Here is a 20,644-nt window from a genome sequence, read left to right on the forward strand (position 1 = left end):
CTTAACTCTTTGCTCCACTTTCACTTTTTCATCCTTTCACTTCTCCTCCCTCTTATTCCACTCCTTATTCATCTTTTCCACCGAATCCACGCTTTCCTTTATCTCCTCAGAGCATTTTATCAGCTGAATTCTAAGCTCCCCCACTTTCGCTTCTATATCACTTATCTTTCTCTTGTCCTCCTCTCGCTCCCTTCTCAACTCACTCACCATCTTCATCACCACTTCAAAATCACTCTCCAACTCTTTCACTCTTCTCTGCAATAATCTATTTTGTAACTCACTGTTCTTTTCTTCGAATCCCGAAAAATCAGCCACTAATTCTTGTTTATGTGATGGTAGTGTAAACAGCCCAATCTCATTCTCGGTACGGTTCTCCATTTTCTCTTCCATAATCCACTAATACAACACTTTCTCCTCCTCCCCTCCTCCCAACCTCTTTCCGGGAACAGTGCCAGTAATGCCCTCCCCCTTATGTCACAGTTTATAGGTAAAATGGGCAAAACATTAAAAAGCTAAAATGTTAACCCTCTCGCGCACGATGACGCGTTTCGCATCATCAAAGGTTAAAGGTCCTGGCGCACAATGACGCGAAACGCGTCATAAAAGTTAAAAAATTGATTAAAAATTAAGTTTTCGGTGGAAGTGCGTCAAATTTGGAGTGTCATTTGTTGGGATAAGTTTCTTAATGGTAACATATGGCAACCTTTCTAAGGAGCGTAAATGAGGAGCGTGGAGCGATTTTTAGTTGTTAGCCTACTCTGACGAGAGAGGAAAAAATACAGTTTTCTTGGTGTAACTCAGGAACTAATAGGCATATGATGATTTTGAGGATACCATAAGAATCCTCACTAAATTCCGCTTCGAAACATATATTCAGCTAAAAAAGTTGGCCCACAAAATTTCGAGATAGCAAGTGGGGAAGAGTTGGTACTTAGGATTTATTGTCTACAATACTCTAAACGGAGACTTGAAACGAGTTTCTATTGTTATATATATTTTTTCCTCTATTTTTATTTGCGCATGTTCTAGTATAAGTCTTTATGAAGCCATTGATACCAAATTTATTGGGGTACGATATATCTGTGATGGTAAAATACGTACTGGAATATAGAGTTTCGTGGCGGCAAAAAAAGGCTGGTCGGGCCTGAGAGATGCATGGTGAGTGGAAGAGAAACTTACTGGAAACTTACTGTGCGCTAGAGGGTTAAAAGTCAAAAAGTTAAAAAGTTAAAAAAATGTGTGTGTGTGTGCGTGTGTGTGTGTGTGTAATTCACCACCACGGCCTGATCACGTGTTGGACTTGTAATCGCCAGCAGGTACCCTCCCGACATGAGCAAATGTTTTTTATCGTCGATCTATGGGTACTGCCAGGACCTCACGCACCACACACCCCATCCCCCTTGCTCAAGGGGGGACAATAACCACTCCTAGTCAACGGAAAGAATCCGGCCTGAGAGAGCTTGAACCGCCGTCCTGTTCGAGCCTGCTCAGGCCAGATATGTCAGTACGCTTGGCTAGGTTTCATTACATTTACGTCCTGAATTAATGCATAAAACTTTCTTGTGGTGCAAATATGTTCTTCATTTGAATGGGAACCACAAAGAGGAGAATATTTCATTGGGTGGGCTGAAAAAGACTACAGTAACCAAAAGATGGGACAGCATATAAAGAGAGGAGGGCAAGTAACAGGTGCTATTGCAGTTACCGGGTGCGATTGGTTCAAAAACTATTCTCGGTCAGTCCCCGTGGATTTCTGACTCTCTGACCTTGTCCGTTATATCCAGAATCTATTATAAGCGGGTTCGTTGTACTGTAGTTTTAATCTAGATCTGGGCAATAGGGCATGGGAATGTTCAGCGACACACTTTAGTGGGCAATCTCTGCTTTCGTGATTTTAGTGCATTTTCCTACTCTTCTTTTCCTTTTTTTTCTCATTAAGAAGACCTTTTTGCCTTCCCATCCTGTTGTTATAGGAAGTAAATAAGGTCTGATGACAGAAATAGTTAAGTGATTTTTTCTCTACCTATTTGCTCTCAACTAATGAGCAAAATGCAGTACAGTACTCGCTTTATTGGAACTTCCATGTAAAAAAAAAATTACTTGTGATGTTATTTGCTGTCATAAATATAGTTATGTTAGTTATGTCCAGCTACCACTTTTCTGACAATTTCAGATCCCTTACTGTAAAGTCTGGTCTGAGAGACGAGCACACCGGCTGGCGAGATGACTCCTCTGAAGTGAGTGACGAGGGCTACAAGAGCCAAGGGAACACTGCCTCTCACTCTCTGCCCAGAGCACGCAAGCCAACCATCAGGCGGAGCATTGAGATGGACACCATTGACATGTTAGGTATGGTGTCAGGTCCATTTACACATTAAATAAAACACATTAAATCAAATATAATAATGTATTCTGCAGTTGTTTCACATAAAACCTGCTTCTTTTATTATAGTCTATCGAATCTAACTTGAGTCTTTAGGCACGGCTTCCCTGAGCTGCGCTAATGCCACATCACTCCATCACTCCTCAGAGGAGCTCGCTACCCACCTGTCTCCCAGTCTCTCTCTTATTTACATTATATTTAATATCTTTTGCTTGGCTGTGCATGACGCGAGAATGAGACCTACGTGAGTCTTCCATGGTGGCGGAAGGGTGAATGGTGTGGCACCATTGCATGAGCTTCGTTGCCAAGTGAAATGGATGGTTTACAGAGTCGTTGTCTTTCCCTCAAATCCCAAGCCCTTCATAACACCATGCAGTCATATTATGAATATAGAATATATATATATATATATATATATATATATATATATATATATATATATATATATATATATATATATATATATATATATATATATTCCATAAATAGATAACGTACAGACTAACAGTGAGACAGATCACCATGCGCAGGTCATCGCTAGATGTGTAAACAATGGGCGGTTCCCCGGGCCAAGCCACAGGGCTCAAGTTAGAGTCGATGGACTATAGCATTTACAATGCTCCCCTACTACACAGCCGTCTAATCCCACATTCAAAAGAATTCCCGTTGTATTCCACCCTTGGCAGTTTCTGGCAACTCATGGCAACCCTGCCTTCCTTCACTGTGACCGGCATTCTTTCTTGAGACGCACTTTGGTGCGGACTAAGTTTCCTACAGTGCTTTCTTGTGTTTACTGCCCAGCTGTTGCTCGTTTCTAGCCTCATGGCTGAGTTACCTCACTGCCAGGAGAGTTTGCTCACCCCTTCCCGTGTTTGTCAGCATCAGCGAGGCTTCCCACGGCCAGGTTGTCGTGACGGGCAGGAGCAGTCTCGCCCTCACAGAAACGTTTCCAGCGCCGGTTTCCCACTGGCTTTTCTTCACCTTTGTCTCATCTTTCCTTGTCTTCGCATTTCGCCAGGAGACTCTGTGCTTCTTCTGGTTGCAGGAGAGTTCTTGGGAGTGACCACAACAACCCACACACTGTATATATCATCTGTCGTGATGGTTTCTGTGATGGAAACAACAGTCGAAGCTGGTTCTCAGTACTCTTAAGTACCAACAGATATTGCATAAGAGGCAAGAGTATAAATCTAGGAGGCAATCTTCACTCTCCTCAGAGAACATAAGGGCTGGGACCAATCCCACCCCCTTCAGAAGCGTCACGCTAGGCAGGGAAGGCCCTTCCCTGCTTCGCGTGAAGCTTCTCAGTCCCCGCTCCCTCGGGATCAGACAGTGGTTCTGTGCATGGATCGGTGGGGCTGGAGGATTCAGTGTCCCAGATTCCCAGTTCTTCTAAGGATTCTCCCTGGGACATGTCTACCTTCATCAAGGGGCTTGCTTCTTTCCGGAGTTTTCCTGAAGGCAGCCAGCGAGATTCTCTCCCTGCCATGTTGTCTGCAATGATGGCTAAGGAGGTAGAGAGTAGGTTAGCTGCTAATCCTGCCTCTCTTCCAGCTACCTCCTCACCCTCGGTTCAAGGTGTGGTGCAGTCCGCTACCAATCCCCTTCCCAGCCTCGATGCAAGGCAGAGTGTGCAGTCACTCCTAGCTGATGTGCTGGTGGGGGGTAACTGGGGGCACCATCCTCCCTTGCTTCTTCCATGGGTAAACATTCTAGGCCACCCAAGGATGTTCCATGGAGGATCAAGCGATCCTGTCCTGGGGTGGGGGGAGACCTGGCTCCACCACATCCAGGATCTCCTTCAGAACGTGATCAGGGCAGGAACAGGTGTGTATTTACAAATCCACACCCCCGCCCACAGGCCCTGGGTGAGGGCCAGGCTGTGAGTCACTGGGGGATTCTGACTAAGGACTCAGTCAAGCCCATACAGCCAGAGGGGGGTGCAACGCATGCCAAGTATCATGTCCCCCTTGGTCCACAAGGCACACAGGAGCTCTAGGTCCCACAGCCACCTCCTTCAGTACCTCTTATCACCATGATCAGATCCTACTTGTCGCCCCACACCCTCAGTGCAACACCAAGATCTTTGATTGGACCACTACAGGATCCTGGTCCACCCACTTCCCCATTCAGGAATCCCGGGTCTCTCTTATGGCCCACATAGCCAGAGGGGGGTGCAATGCATGCCAAGCATCATATCCCCCTCAGTCCACAAGGCACACAGGAGCTCTAGGTCCCACAGCCACCTCCTTCAGTGCCTCCTACCATCATCATCAGATCATACCTGTCGCCCCACACCCTCAGTGCAACACCAAGATCTTTGGTTGGACCACTGCAGGATCCTGGTCAACCACTTCCCCATTCAGGAATCCTGGGTCCCTCTCAAGCTGCCTCCTCCACTGGGGCCCCTGAGGATCCCTGGGGAGAATTTTCAGAGGATGAATCTGGCGCAAAAGCCAATGCAGACGATGCAGTTTCCCCTCCAATCTTTCACACTATGATGGCCTGCATTGCCTGCTGTTTTCCGGAGGTGCTTGAGTATGCGCAAAAGGCTCACCGTCTAGCCCCACCAAGGGAAGTCAGATTTACTTGGGCACAGCCTATGGATTTCTTCCTAGATGCTGCCACCAAGGCTATTGTCTCTGCTTCTAAGGGATCCAGGTCGTCCCTTGCCCATTACCCATCTAACAGGTTCAGGAGGATCTACGCTGTTAGTGGGCATGAATTGGCAGGGAGAGCAGCCAAGCTGAACACTGACTTGGCTCTTGCCCTTACCACTAAGGGTAAGGAGCCTCAGGTGGTGGTCCAGCATGCAGGTATGGTTCACCTCGAAGGAGTCTTAGCACTCCAACATGAGGCACAGAATTTTCTGTTTTGGAGTTTTGGAGCATTCTACAGGCTCCTTTCTTCCTTACAACCTGGACAAGAGGACAAGTTTCTGGCTGATCAACTATTTCAAAGCATCCAGTTGGCCATGGTGGACACAGCTAAGGATTCGGCTTTTGCCTTAACCAATGTGAAGGCCATGAGGCGGGAGGCAATCCTCTCTCGCCTCCCACCGGTTTTCTAGTCAGCGACCAAAGTGGACCCAAGGAAGTCGGCAATTGACTCTGCTTTCCTCTCTGATGAGGATAGAGTTAAGGAGGCACTCCTTCGGTGGAACATGGTTCCCGACCCAATCCTGCTGGTGCTGTTTCTTATCACTGGTCTTCATTCTCAACTCGTTGCACGCACTCGTCCTCCCACCCAAGAGCACCACAACATCAGAAACCTACTTCTGGACTTCTGCCTAATACCCGCCTTAAGAAGACGGGTATGTTTTTTTTCGCAAGTAGACCCATACCTTTCGGGGATTCCAGTAGGAGGTTGCCTTGCCAAAAACTTGGATGGCTGGATTGCTATTGGAGTGCAGGCTTAGGTTCTCATCGTCCTCAGCAAAGGCTACAAGATCCCGTTCGCTACCCCTCCACTAGTCACCTCCGAACCCATTGGGTTTCAGTCTTACTCCCTGGACTCCGAGAAGAGCAAGGCACTGGAATCTGAGGTTCAACATCTCTTAGCAAAAGGAACAATAGAAGAGGCACCAGCAACTCCAGGATTTTACAGCCATCCTTTTGTAGTGACCAAAGCCACCGAAGGATTCCGCCCAATCCTCGACCTATCTTCCCTGAATAGATATGTCATCATCACTCAGATCAGGATGGAAACAGTAAGAGCAGTCATGTCCATGGTTCGCAGTCATGACTGGATGACGGCCATCGACCTCAAGGACACTTACTTTCAGATCCCAGTCCACCCAGACAGCCGCAAGTTCCTTTGCTTTATTGGGAAGGTTTGTCACTTCCAGTTCAAGGCCCTCTGCTTCGGCCTCTATATGGCTCCACAAGTCTTCACCAGGATGATGGGCCTAGTTTCAGCGGTTTCACATAGGCAGGGAATTTGCCTCCTCCATTATTTAGATGACTGGCTGCTGTTAACACAGAACAGAAAGCTCTCGAGGCGACCAGTGGCCTTCCCTACCTGTGTGCCTCTCTGGGGATTCAGGTCAGTTGGGAAAAATCTTTTCTTACCTCATCCCAGTTGATGATATATTTGGGGATGGAGATTCATTCTCCTCTTTTAAGGGTTTTCCCGACACGGCAGCACCTGGAGAACCTACACCCCCAAATCAAGTCCTTCCTCAGACTTCAATCTCCCCCAGCAAAGGTTTGGTTAACTCTCTTAGATCACATGTCCTCTCTCCCCCATCTAATTCCTGGGGCGAGACGAAGTATTCGATGCCTACAGTTATGTCTTTCCTGGTCGTTGAACCAACAGTCCTATCGAGATGGCTTTCCGGTCTCCTGGGAGAGCAAAATTCTAGAGGACCTTCAGTGGTGGTCATCAGATCACAACCTACGAGTAGGACAATCCCTGCAATTGGCATCCCCAGACGTGTGCCTGTACACAGATGCCTCAAACCTAGGATGGGAAGCGTCAGTTTTACACGACTCAGTGAGCGGTCTGTGAACCCCACATAAGCGTTCCCTCCATTTCAACCTCATGGAGCTCAAAGTTGTTCGTCTCGGCCTGTCGCACTTCACAGAGTACGTTCGCGGAAAGACTGTTGCAGTGTTCTCCGACAATGCCACGGCCCTGTCGTACTTAGCCAAGGAAGATGGGATTCGTTCAGGACTTCTCAATGCAGTGGCACAAGCGCTCCTACAATGGGCAGAAGATCATGCCATCCAGATACTCATCCAGTTCATGAAGGGGTCGTCCAGTGTCCTGGCAGATTGCCTCAGCAGACAGGATCAGATCATCTCTACAGAGTGGACTCTTCACCTGGACATCTGCAGTCAACTGTGGAGGCTTTAGAGCAGTGATTCCCAACCGGTGTGCCGCGGCACCAAGGGGTGCCGTGAGATCTTTTGAGGGTGCCGCCAAAATTCAGGGGAAAAAATTGCATTAACTTCACTCTCTCTGCTGCTGCTGCACAATTTAGCGATCGAATTTTCAACTTAGCTACTTTTCATTGAATTTGTATAATAATTTGTACTTATGGAAAATTACAATCCAGGAGAACAATACTAATTATATGATTTTGCTGTGTAATAATTGTACGGACACTGGAGAGAACAGCTTGGCGGGAGAGTGGGAGGGAGGGAGGGGAGTGAGGGTTGTAGACTGACGCGTATGACACACGTACAGGGCAGGGCGCACAGCGAGTCGCCACTGGCCAGAGCCCAGAATGTCTCAGTACTGATTGGTGACGCAAAGGAAGCAGAAGGTATGACATATCCTCCTCCCTCAGCTCGTTAGCAATACATACCTGGTATGTATTGCTAACTAGCTGAGCATGCAAAATGCAAAATGTCGAAATGAAAAAAATATATATAATAAAAAAACAACGGAGATTTTAAATATGTATTTCCTTATAAGGGTGCCGGGAAGTTTTGAAAGGCTTGCCAAGGGTGCCGCAAACTAGAAAAGGTTGGGAACCACTGCTTTAGAGTTACCCTACAGTGGGCCTGTTTGTCATGAGGCTCAACTTCCGGCTTCCAAACTTTGTCTCACCATATCGGGATCCAGTGGCAATAGCCACGGACACTTTCCTGTACAACTGGGATCATCAAGATCTATGCGCTTTTCCTCCCTTCCCATTGATCAGGAAGGTTCTCAACTAGTTGAGGATAGCTCATTATGCCAACCTCATCCTGATTGCACCATTTTGGCCACAGAGAGAGTTGTTCCCAGATCTCATACAGGCTTCAGTGGACTCCCCCCGGCGCCTTCCACATCACAGGGACCTTCTCCACCAGCCCCACATTCGCAGGATCCATCAGGCTTTCCTCATCTGCAGTTAGCTGCATGAAAACTATCACGTGTATCCTCCATCACAGAGGCTATGCCTCCTGAGTTATGGAATTCCTGGCGAGATCTGAACGGCATTCCACTCTTACAAACTACCAATATAAGTGGAAGAGGTTCAGGGAGTGGTGCAAGAGAGAAGGTCACACTGTCTCTAATCCATCCAGCCAAAAGTTTGTGGATTTTTAGTTTTTCTAAGGCAGGATTGCAATCTATCCGTCTCCGCCATTAAGGGGTACAAGGCTTTGCTAAATGGTGTGTTTGCCCTTAAAGGGTTTGATCTGTCTTTAGATCCAGTTCTCCGGGAAGTCATAAAGACTTGTTCAAGGCAAGTACACCATCCACCTTGTAGAGCTCCCTCACAGAATGTAGACGAGGCCTTAACATGTCCTCCTTTCAAACCCTTAAATTGGACATCGCTACGGGATTTGACAAGGAAGCCCCTTTTCTCTGGTAGCCCTGGCTACAGCTAAGAGGGTGGGTGAGCTTCATGCCTTGTCTAGAGTCATAGCCACACAGGGGGAGGATCTCATTCTGTCTTACCTTCCTGAGTTTGTGGCAAAGACAGAAACAGGCCTTAACCCCATCCCTAGAGGGTTCCGTATTTGCAGTCTTTCCTCAGTTGTGGGGAGAGAGGATGAGGAGCATCTGCTTTGCCCAGTGTGGGCTTTACATCAATACCTTCAAACAACATCTTCCTCCTCTCAGCCTAGGAATCTTTTCATCTCGGTGCGGGATCCCAAACGGCCAATGTCTAAAGCAGCAATATCCTTTTTTCTTCAGGATACATTTAAGACAGTCCATGAGTCTTTTCCCAGGAATTTAGGCCCTTTGTTCAAGGTCAGGGCACGTGACATCAGGGGATTGCCACATCTATGCTTTTATGGAAGAACAGTTCCATTGCTTCCATTTCGGAAGCACCATGCTGGAAGACCCTTCAGTCTTTGCGGACTACTCCCTGAGGGACATTCAGAGGCAAGAGGGAGACGTCTCTGCCCTGGGTTCAGTGATTGACTCTGAGGACTCGGTGGGCTAACCTTCCCATCTGAATGACCATCCCTCAAAGCAGCAGGTGCCTTATATTTTGGGATTTCATTAGTTGATGTCATAGGGTTTTCGTGGCTCTGCATTCCTCAACCCATGCCCCTGGACACCAGATCTTCAGTTAACAAGGAAACTCCCAACGGAAGTTCAATGAGTATCATGCTCAAGGTTCATCGACAACATCCCAGAGGAGATCAGAAGCCCCTACCTGAAGTCGGGACACAGTCTCCTTGAAACTCACATGTCTCTGGATCCTGAATATAGGTGGGACTGAGCAGAGTTTATAATGTGGACCATTCACCCTTTGTTGTATTCCACACCCATGGCATGACCCACCTCCTATAATGTGGGAATCTGCTAATATAAAAAGCAGGTTTTATGTGAAACAAATGACATTTTCAAACATAAAATGTATGTTTTCACTTACCTGCTTCTTATATACGATTACATAACCCATCCCTCCTCCCCACTACTTACCATTGTTTCAAGAAAGAATGACGGTCACAGCGGAGGAAGGCAGGGTTGCCATGAGTTGCCAGAGGTTGCCAAGGGTGGAATACGACAGGAATTCTTTTGAATGTGGGATTAGATGGCTGGGTAGTAGGGGAGCATTGTAAATGCTAATATAAGAAACAGGTAAGTGAAAAAATACATTTTGTGTTTGAAGTCATTTCATGTAGTCTTTTTTTCAGGTAGTATTTTCGTGCATCTCTGATTACATAATGGTATGCATATTGATTAATGGTAGTCTCAAGGTCTACAAACTTGAATTGCATGCCACTATATTGATATCAATGATTAAAGCAGCTGAAAAAGTAGTCAGAATATAAGGCAAGTGAAGGAGAAAGGAAGTGTGTGGTGGAAAGGATGTAACTGTGGTTATACTGTACATTATATACTGGAATCAAGGACAAAAATAATTCACAGTAGTATAATATTTTTGGGCACCTGGAAAGTTGAAGGAGAAAATGTCAAATGCTGCATCGCTGCCAGTGATACTGTGTTTGTTTACATGTATCAATTGGCTTGGTAAAAATATTTTTGGCCATTTGGAGACTTGAAGAAGAAAAATGGCAAATGCTGCATTGCTGCCGTTGACACTGCATCTGTGCTTATTTATATCAGCTGAGAAGCTGTTTGTAGAGGCCTCTTCTTTTTAGAACCCTGGTCATCTCCAGATCATAGGTCAGGATCTGAATTAGAACAACCTGAGGCAGATCAATATATCCTGTACCTTTGGCAAGGGCCATATTAACCTTATTTCTGCTATTGATCATATTTTACTTACCATTAAGGTCCCCTGGTGGTGTCAGAGGAGCCCAAACAGTAGATGCTGGTGGTTGGTTAATATTAAGACCTAGACATGTGCTAAAAAATGCAAAAAATAGGTTAAGTAAAGTGTGATTGTAAGTGACAAGGAAGAGAAATTTTGAACACTCGCTTCAGTCCTTCGTGTAGGACACAGTGATTGTTCATGCATACAGCTGCATACAAAGACATACACAGCTGTCTTCACCGGATAGACAGGGCTATAAAAGCACTGTTCCAAGCACCAACACAAAACTAGCCATGGGTCGGCCCCACTTCAGCTGAGGACTGTGGGTGTCATGTGCTACAAATCACCTCTGGTCTCTTATCAGGCTGATCATGATCTGAAATGGATTCCAGATCTCTGTGGTAAATAGAATACGGGCTTTGCAACCAGATCAGTAATCTGAAATGGATCATCTTGAATAGAAGAGGCCTTAGTTATGATACAGTTTTTATTACCCTTTTAATATTTTCATTATGTCGAAGAAACATTTATTAATAAATGGTTTGCAGTGGTATGATAAGCTTTAGCACCTGAAGTCAATAAAGAAAATGGTGGAAACTTTGTGACTGCCACTGAGGGCAAGTGCTTTATTGACATATACCGGTAATGCAAGTCTTTCAATAAATTGTTTTAGTTGATCTTTCTTAAATGTGCTGTTAAGATGTGTTATACAAAGTGTAGTAAGAGTCTGGGCCCTTAGACTGTAGTGATTCCCGATTCCCAGATTTTTATGGTTCTTGGACTAATGTTCCTTCCTTTAAGTCCAGAAAATTGAGGAGTGAGTGTTTACGAATCCTCTGTAAGTTCAGATTATTCATGCTTTATTTTCTTCCTTTCCAGAGCGTCCAGAGTCATCCATGACCCAAATTTCTTCAGAAGGTTCCTCCATGTCTACCGAGGACTCTGTCAATACACCTCCTCGCTCACCAACTGGTGCCTCCACCAACCCTCCAAATTATCCCCTCTCAGATACCACCAACACATGGTCACCTCCTCAGAACAAGCACAGTACAAGTAGTATTTCAAAGTCTAGATTACCCTTCATAGAACCCATTAAAGGTCCCTACATGGGCACCAAAAAATCCAAAAAGACCTCACTTTCAGAGGATACATCTCCTGCAAAGCCAGCATGGAATTCTGGTCCTGGAATGAGGCGCAACAGTGAGGACCGTGGCAGTAGAGTGATAAGCCGCAGTAGGAGTGCAACAAGTGATGGAGGTCTTAAAATGCTAGGTCGAGAATCCCCTACCCGTCAGTCCCTAAGGCCATCATCCCGTCGTCCCTCCAGCTCGAGTGGACCTCAAGGTAAAAACACCTGGAATGGCAGAGCATCGCGAGAGCGACCAAGTCTCACTGCTGACACATACAAGCCACCTGCCACACCCCGGACTGTTCGTTCAGCATCAGCATCTCCTGCCACAACACGAAGACACTTTGGACATTCTGCTCCTGTCACACCACTCAACCGCTCTCCAAAACGTTCTGCACCAAGCTCTTCTCTAACATCTCCAGTCAGCAGTGGGCCAGTCTTGAAGCAGTTGGCTGACCTTGAAGCAGATGAGAACACACTTTTGTGCATCAAAGATATATATGATTCCCTCAGGGCTAAGGTATCTGAAAGCTTAGCAGCAGAAGGAAAGTCTCTGCCTCCTGAGCTTTCCCAGGACTACACTAGCTCATGGATAAGTGCTCATGTGTCTGGCAGGGAGAGCCAGAGTTTAGATCCTAAGGTTAATACAAGCTGTGGTACTTCCACTACTAGTCCAAGTAGCTCACTTAAGGTCACTCCAAGAAAGGCTGGAGTGGGATCACGCATTCCAGCACCAACCTTCTTCATGCCTCGGCAGACAGAGATATAGCAGTGAATCGAGAAGAGCTAAGATTGTGGAGTTGGCAAAGTGAATGCAATCTCAAACCTGCTAAGAATATATATATATATATATATATATATATATATATATATATATATATATATATATATATATATATATATATATATATATAGATATATATATATTGACATCAATTCAACATGGAGTAGTTTCTGAAAAATGTCACCTTTAATAGATTGTGCACTTATTTTTTTATAAGTTTAGTATATAAATTAGTATATTGAAACCAATTTAAAAATATATATATTTGTTTTCTGCTGAAGAAAAACACACACAAAATATTAAATGCTTGTGACTTGAGTGACTGAGGAGGCACACCTGTTTTCTTTGTGGCCTAGTAGAGTGCTGGCTGTAGACAAAATATATTTAAGATAAACAAAATAGTTTTCATGTATATTTAGTCAGTACAGGTGCTTATGAATCAAAGTAAAGTTGGGGGCATATGCTGTAAGAGCGCGTGGCCTCGGTGCTCATCTCCGTAACATTGGCCCTTGAGCCTGTGGTAGGAGGGAGCCCATTACCCCGGGACACAGGGCCAGTGTGACATCCTGGTTACCACAGTTTACCTTCCCCAGGTTTGCCCAGGTACCCATTAATCGACCAGCCCGAGAGGGAGGATGAACAGCTAGGTGAGCTGCACGCCCACTGCCCGGGCAGGGATTCGAACCCAGGCCCGCGGAGTAGAAGCCAGGCACGCTGACCACTAGACCACGGAGGTGTATGAATGAATCAACATGGATATAATTTATCATTTAAGGGACATGAAATTATTTGCTGAAACTTCATCAGCTGATTTTAGAGTGGTTGTGACACACCAACATGAATGCACACACTCTTTGCTTCTTGCCCTCTATCCACCTCATGTCACAAATTCATATTCTCTGATATATCTGGTTAAGCATAGGCTGCTCTCATACAATTCACATTGGTGTTCTATTGTGAATGCACCCTTTTAATGCTGTAGAGCATCAAACATCAAAGTTCATATAACTTTAAAGTGATTGCTTACCCTGATTTTACTGTATTAAGTACATATATATTATATGAGGTGTCTGTCCTCAGACATTGTGGTGATTATGGGGCAGTATGGATGTGCAGTAAATTTAAACAGTACTGGCACACAAACTATTCAGGGTGCACACTATTGAAACTAACCAGTGGTAGGGATGGACACACAAGAATATAACACCCTAAATTTGATTGCCTAAGATGAATAGCACTCTAAATTCAAATTGCAGTCTCATTTAGGTTAATTTCAAATCAATAGGTTCATATGAAGTAACAAAATTGATGTCTTATTGTGTGTATATATATATATATATATATATATATATATATATATATATATATATATATATATATATATATATATATATATATATATATATATATATATATATATATATATATATATATATATATATATATATATATATATTATTGGTGTGTACCATGGACACAGTTTATTACATTGATGTATATGAAGAGGTGTTCAGAAAACATGTTTATAGATGTAAATATTGAGTGCATACATATATATCTTGCAGGCTGTTCATCATTGCCACAAACACAATGTTGCTTAAATATTACCTATTCAATGTGCCTCTATAACCACACTAACATGAATGGTGCTCCTTACCTAACATGTGATATGTTGCAATTTATATTTCTGATTTTATGAAGTGAATGCATTCCGATATTTTCAATATTTAATATCGGTTGTGTCATAACACAAATACTAGTCGACTGTAGAATAGAAAGAAAACTGAACTTATCAGATAGAGAAAAACGTTTTCCTTGAATTTGATGATCCTGTTGATGCATTTAAGTACAATGGTATAAAGCTTTACAGCCTTGTTTACTCTTGTGAGTTTTGTTTGGACAAACTTGTTTTGTCTGAGGAGGCTTCAGGATCTTGTCGGTTTTGAAACTTCCTCACGTATGAATGAAAATCTCATTAAACTGTATACTGAAATTTGATAAGATAGAATATTTCCATTGTGTAACTACATTGTTACTAGTACGCTAGTAAGTATATTTCATTATGCCTTTCTACTTGTGAATAGAGTTTATAGACTATGACAAGTTGTTATTGTTGCAAAGGTACTTGGAAGGGATGCTAAGGAACATTATAAAGACTACTGGTCACAATAGCCTGCTTAGAAATGTAGCTGTGAAGATTATCAATATGATTCATAGTATAAATGATCAATCCTTGGCTCCTATAAAAATATAAATTGATTCAATAAATAAATTAAAATAAATTAACTTTGTGTAGTGTACACACCTACACACACACACACACACACACACACACACTCACAACTCTGTGGCGCAACTGGTTAGAGCGATGCGCTGCCAGGCTTCACGGCCTGACAGGGCATGGTTTGAGCCTGCTCAGGCTGGATTCTTTCCATTGACCAGGAGTGGTTACTGTCCCCCCTTGAGCAAGGGGGATGGGGTGTGTGGTGTGTGAGGTCCTGGCAGTACCCATAGATCGATGATAAAGAGCACTTGCTCATGTCAGGAGGGTACCTGCTGGTTATTACGAGTCCAACATGATCAGGCCATGGTGAATTACACACACACACACACACACACACACACACACACACACACACACACACACACACACACACACACACACACACACACACACACACACACACACATCTGCCCACTCTGATAACTCAGTGGACTTAGGTTCTGTTAAGCTTCACCCTGTCATGCTGAGGTCTGAGCCGGGCCTGCTCTTGCCAAGATATTTCCACTGATAAGGAGTAGTTACTGTCCCCTCTGGAGCAAGGATGATGTGGTGTGTGGTGTGTGAAGGTCCCAGCAGTACCCATAGGTCAAATATGATGAGCTTGTTTTGATCGTGAGGACACTTACTGGTGATGACATGTCCAGCTGGTGATCAGGCTGCCATGGTGAATTACACACACACACACACACACACACACACACACACACACACACACACACATTATGTGCTGGATATTATTTAAAAAATGTGGGCATTTGTAACAGGCTTTGAAGTATATTTGATGCTTCATGTTATACTATGGTAACATTTTAAGTTTTGTCATATCTTTGATGTTGCTGATGATCTTTGTTTATAGAAATTGGTTCTGTAATTCAGATTTATACACTGTTAACTTATGTGATTACAGGTTTAACAGCTCTAGTTTGATTGTGGATTTAAACAAAGTAAATGAAACATTTATATTTTCTATTTTCTAAAATGAAGAAATGAATTCTCACTTTTTCAAAGAATGAATTTGGCAAGTGAGAAGTTCCAGGCTATTGATGGTGTCTATAATATCATACAAATAAGTGTTTGTGCAATATGTTGTGCACTGGCCTCAACTTTTCATTCCTGAGCTTCAGACAAAACCACACATTTGTATATCAGTAGCATGCAATCAGGTAAAATATTAAAGATGTAGATATAAACACTTTGTCCATCTAATGCTAGTGAGACTATTCTGTTGCTTTTACAGTATGGTGCAATAGGAATCAGAGAGGGAAAAAAATATTAGGGTCAAACATAATTTTTATTATATGTAAAATTATTTGTTGGTCCAAGCTACAGATATTCTGGGATACTGTGTATGTAATGCCCTTCTCCCTCTGTTCTAATCTGAGGGGTATGGCTCTCTACTTTGAAGATTTGTTTACACTCTCAAACACAATTTACTTGTTAACCATGAATTTTGATTAGAAGACATTATAAAAGTTAAAGGTTGTTTTTTTTTGTTTTTTTTAGGTCTATGATTGTATATTGAAGTAGCATATGCAAATAAAAGGAGTAATTTACTCTTAAGAAGCAGTGAATCAGCTTTATGTTTACAGGGTAAAACCTAACTGGTGCATCCAGGTTTTAACTAATAGCAGATGAATTATTGAATTTGGTAAATCAATTAATAAAGCTTAAATGACTGAATTATGTTGAAGCTACCCTTCATTTATAGGGTGCTGTTCTGTCCTGGTTGAGAGAAGAGGCTGAGAGAGAGGACAAGTCTATTCTTGTGCACCGTTCATATGGCTGAATGGGGTTTCTTGGGCACTTCAGTACTCCATGGAAAGTAGTGTCTATCATATACTTTACATATGGATGTTATATTCTGCTTCATGAACTTCAGTGATAAATATAATGATCACTACGAAGAACTATAAACCACATTTTCTGTGTGCTTTGTTAAAGGAATTCCAAGAGTAAGGTAAAGGTACTAAAGGATACTGCAATAAGTACCCAATCAAGCTAAGTCATCAAGCCCACTGAGAAAATTCAAAATTTTGACCACACCTATTAATCATCTACTACCAGCTTAGCAATATGTCTTTGTCAAATTATTTGACAAGTTCAGAGTTACAAAACTTTGATATACTTCAGTACACTGTGGTCTGATCAAAGCATTATCCATTCCCCTTCTTATTGTGAAAATGTCCATGTAATTATCTGCAACTCTGATAGGGTGAGTTGGGGATGCTCCATACATTTTTTATTTTATTTGTAAAAGAAAATGGAGTCAAAACTGGAAAACTTTTATATGCATGGCAAAATATAATCCATTGACTACAATGTGTATATGGCACAACTCTGGGAATTCTTTACAAGTAGGTGAAACACTGATCTAAAAAAAATATATAATTGTAAGGATGGTCCATACGAATATGGATATCAAAAAGTAAAATAAAATAAAAATGAAGGCAGAATTCCTTAATAGCAACATAATTCATTAACTGGACCCTAAATATGATTTTCTGATAATTTTCATTACTAACAATCATGTATAAGGTAAGATACTGAATTTTAAAGTAAAAGAAAGAGTGAAATTTGATTTACCATTAGAAGTGCCAGGAATTTTTTTTTTTTTTTTTATAAATAATTGTCATAACACTAATGATTTCTTTATCTTACATACTGTCAATGGATCGCTCCTGTACCCTTTCAGGAGGGAAGCATAACTTAACATTATTTAATGCAAAACAAAATTTGTGGGGTAGTTCTTCATAATTAGTCTATGTCACATACAAAAACTAAACGCACATAATCATGTAGGAAACTCGATGGCCTTGCCGTCAACGTAAGTCTTTAAGGGGCCGTCTAGTATGGTTGTAATAGCTCCATGAATGTAGCGAGTCTTCGAAATTTTCTCCAAGTCCGTTAGTAATGATTTCATGATGGATACCTTGGGAGACTGAGCCTCATACCAGCTTTGCATTATGCCACAGAATCGAGTTCCTATGTCAGTAATGTCCACAACGTGCATGGATCATTACTATTTTGGACATAAAACGGTCTTTAAGAGTTTTGTTATTTTTCCCCTATATAAAAGCAAATAATGGTGTAGGTGTTTGTATTTTATAATTTTAAAGGACACTACTTTCACGAAGTGTTGCTGTGTAGTATAACGGCTGTCTAGTAGGCAGAAGGCACCTGCGCACCACCTCAGTCTTAACTCGCGAAGGAAAAATATCCAGCATTTAGTCCTCCGCAGTTTAAGGGTTAAATGAAGTAGGGAATAAATATTTTCTTGCACTTATTTCCCTTCAACTCCTTGGTACTCTGCTGGTTTTCGTCGCATCATTTTTTTAAGCACAGATCCTAAATCTGCATGCTTTTCTGCTTCTGACGGTGTAGGGTACGTTCCGAGGTAAAAATATGCATAAAGTCAAAATCGCCTCCGAACATAAGCCGCGCCGCATCGGCATTTTTTTTACTCAAGTCAGACTCGCCGCTCACCTCACGCCGTGGCCTTGGGGCTGTGCGTAAGCGGCAAGTCTGACTTGAGTAAACAAATGCCTATGCGAATGAACACCGTCACGGCGCGGCTTATGTTCAGAGGCGATTTTTACCCTATGCATATTTTTACCTCGGGACGTACCACACACCATCAGAAGCAGAAAAGCATGCAGATTTAGGATCTGTGCTTAAAAAAGTGATGCGACAAAAACCAGCTGAGTACTAAGGAGTTGAAGGGAAATAAGTGCAAGAAAATGTGTACTCCATAGTTCACTTAACTCTGATTTTCGTATGTGTAACTTTACATTATTGTTACAATTTTATGCTAGTGTGATGCAGAATTTTCTCAGGAAGATGATGCTGGTTTCAGTTTTTCGTAAAAATGAATGTTGGGGTCAGGAAACAGGATGGGAGTGAGGTGTGTGAAGCCGTCGGTTTGAGCAGACAACGAGGATGGGGCGGGGCTTAATTAGGCTCCAGGAAGGGGCGGAGCTCATCGAGACGCCAGCCAATCATCGTCCAGAATGAGATGCCGTGAACATTTGTTTATATTTTTTTTATTCACCGAGAATTGCTTCATAGGGTATATAACAATGCTCCACATCTTATTTTATTTTATTGTAGTAGTTTATAACATAAAAAACATCCGAGAGGTCCTAATAAAAAAGCTCATTTCAAAATTTGGTTCTTCACGTTCTTTGAGAGTGACGATATCTCTCTATACTTGCCTTGAATTATATATACATATATATATATATATATATATATATATATATATATATATATATATATATATATATATATATATATATATATATATATATATATATATATATATATATATATATATATATATATATATATATATATATATATATATATATATATATATATATATATATATATATATATATATATATATATATATATATATATATATATATATATCAGAGCTGGGCACATCTGATCATCAATCCGATCGTCCGATCTTCCAATCTGACCGGAACAGCAATCGGCGATCGGAATGCAAAGACTGGATCATCTTTGCAAAAAGTAATCGGACTGTGGAGATTGGAACTTCACAAACTAACTTCCGATCACATAAAAAATAATTGTGGTCAGCGTTGTCATGGCAACAAGTGACTGCAGACATTTTGAAACCTCGATCACTACTCACTTCTTACAATTATTTTTATACAAGTTGCTAAATAGTTTCTTCAATAAGCGTATTTATTTATAATATTAAGCGATGATTATTGATCGTTGATTTATTTAATCGACTGACGAGCGTCGAGAAGAATGTTCGCACTCAGCTGCTAGTAATGATGATCCTTCCCCGCCCTCACACCCTGAGTCAGGTCACTCCCTGCCCGCGACCTCTCCCCACTAATGACCCCTAGCTGTCTCCCCCTTCCCTCTCCGTCTCCCTTCCCTTTCCCTCTCCTTGCCCTTGCTCGATCACGACAGGTCAAGAGGGGAGGGCTAATTTTCTTGTCAATTAAGGCCACCTGCAAATTAGGCCTTCCGGAAGCGAATATCCATATATGTTTATGATATGTGGACATGTTAATAAAAAAACTCCTGAGTCGTGATACGACATTTATTGCTTAGAATTTGTGCCGACATCATCAATGTTAGCCCTTTTCACTCAACTCATATACCGTATATATAGGACGCGACCACAGAGCTAGATTTCCCTGAATTATAAAACTATAGAGGAAAATCGTCGTAGTTTTTTATATATATATATATATATATATATATATATATATATATATATATATATATATATATATATATATATATATATATATATATATATATGCTAAAGATAAATTTTTATCTCTCCTATTGCACAGAATAATTCTTAAGGTAACATTTTATTTATTGTCATTATTAGCCTTCCTCCCTTGAGGTATATCCCCAACGAAATACCCCCCACCCCAAAAAAAACTAAAAAAACTTATTCAGTATCATGTAATATACTTGTTTATTTCGTGGGTAATTAGCAGGTATATGGTATTGTTCATAAATTAAAAGGTATTTCTGTGTAAAATGTTGATACTATGAGAAAAAAAAAAGTTCTGGATTATGAAAAAGTCTACGGATTATGAATAAGTCTACGTATGATGCCTTAGTATTATTTGGCGTTTTTTTTTTGTGTGTGTGGGGGGGGGGAGGGGGGAGGGGAAGCAAATTAATGGTTTTCGGGGAAGGATATGCCGGGTTGTCAGTCCCCGACCTGGCAACTCCGCTTTCAGTTGACAGCTTGACATTGCACTCTACACACAATTTTATGAACCCATCATTTAACACCTTTTTTCACTCAGAACACACCTTATATCCTACCATTAACTCAAAACAAAACCAAAGGGGAAATAACTCGGTCACTCGGTGCCACGTACTGAGCT

General features: G+C 42.1%; 1 protein-coding gene across 1 annotated transcript in view; it reads left to right on the forward strand.

The window, feature by feature from the left end:
• LOC127000057 (serine/arginine repetitive matrix protein 2-like) overlaps positions 1-15,156 on the forward strand; it is an 89,498-nt gene extending 74,342 nt beyond the window's left edge. Inside the window, exons 5-6 of the mRNA XM_050863470.1 lie at positions 2,174-2,349; positions 11,433-15,156. Of these exons, the coding sequence (XP_050719427.1) occupies positions 2,174-2,349; positions 11,433-12,451 (1,195 nt within the window). The 3' untranslated portion in view covers positions 12,452-15,156. The remainder of the gene's footprint in view (positions 1-2,173; positions 2,350-11,432) is intronic.
• The last annotated feature ends 5,488 nt before the right edge of the window (positions 15,157-20,644 follow it).

This window comes from Eriocheir sinensis, chromosome 17, assembly GCF_024679095.1.
Source record: "Eriocheir sinensis breed Jianghai 21 chromosome 17, ASM2467909v1, whole genome shotgun sequence".
Lineage (NCBI taxonomy): Eukaryota > Metazoa > Arthropoda > Malacostraca > Decapoda > Varunidae > Eriocheir > Eriocheir sinensis.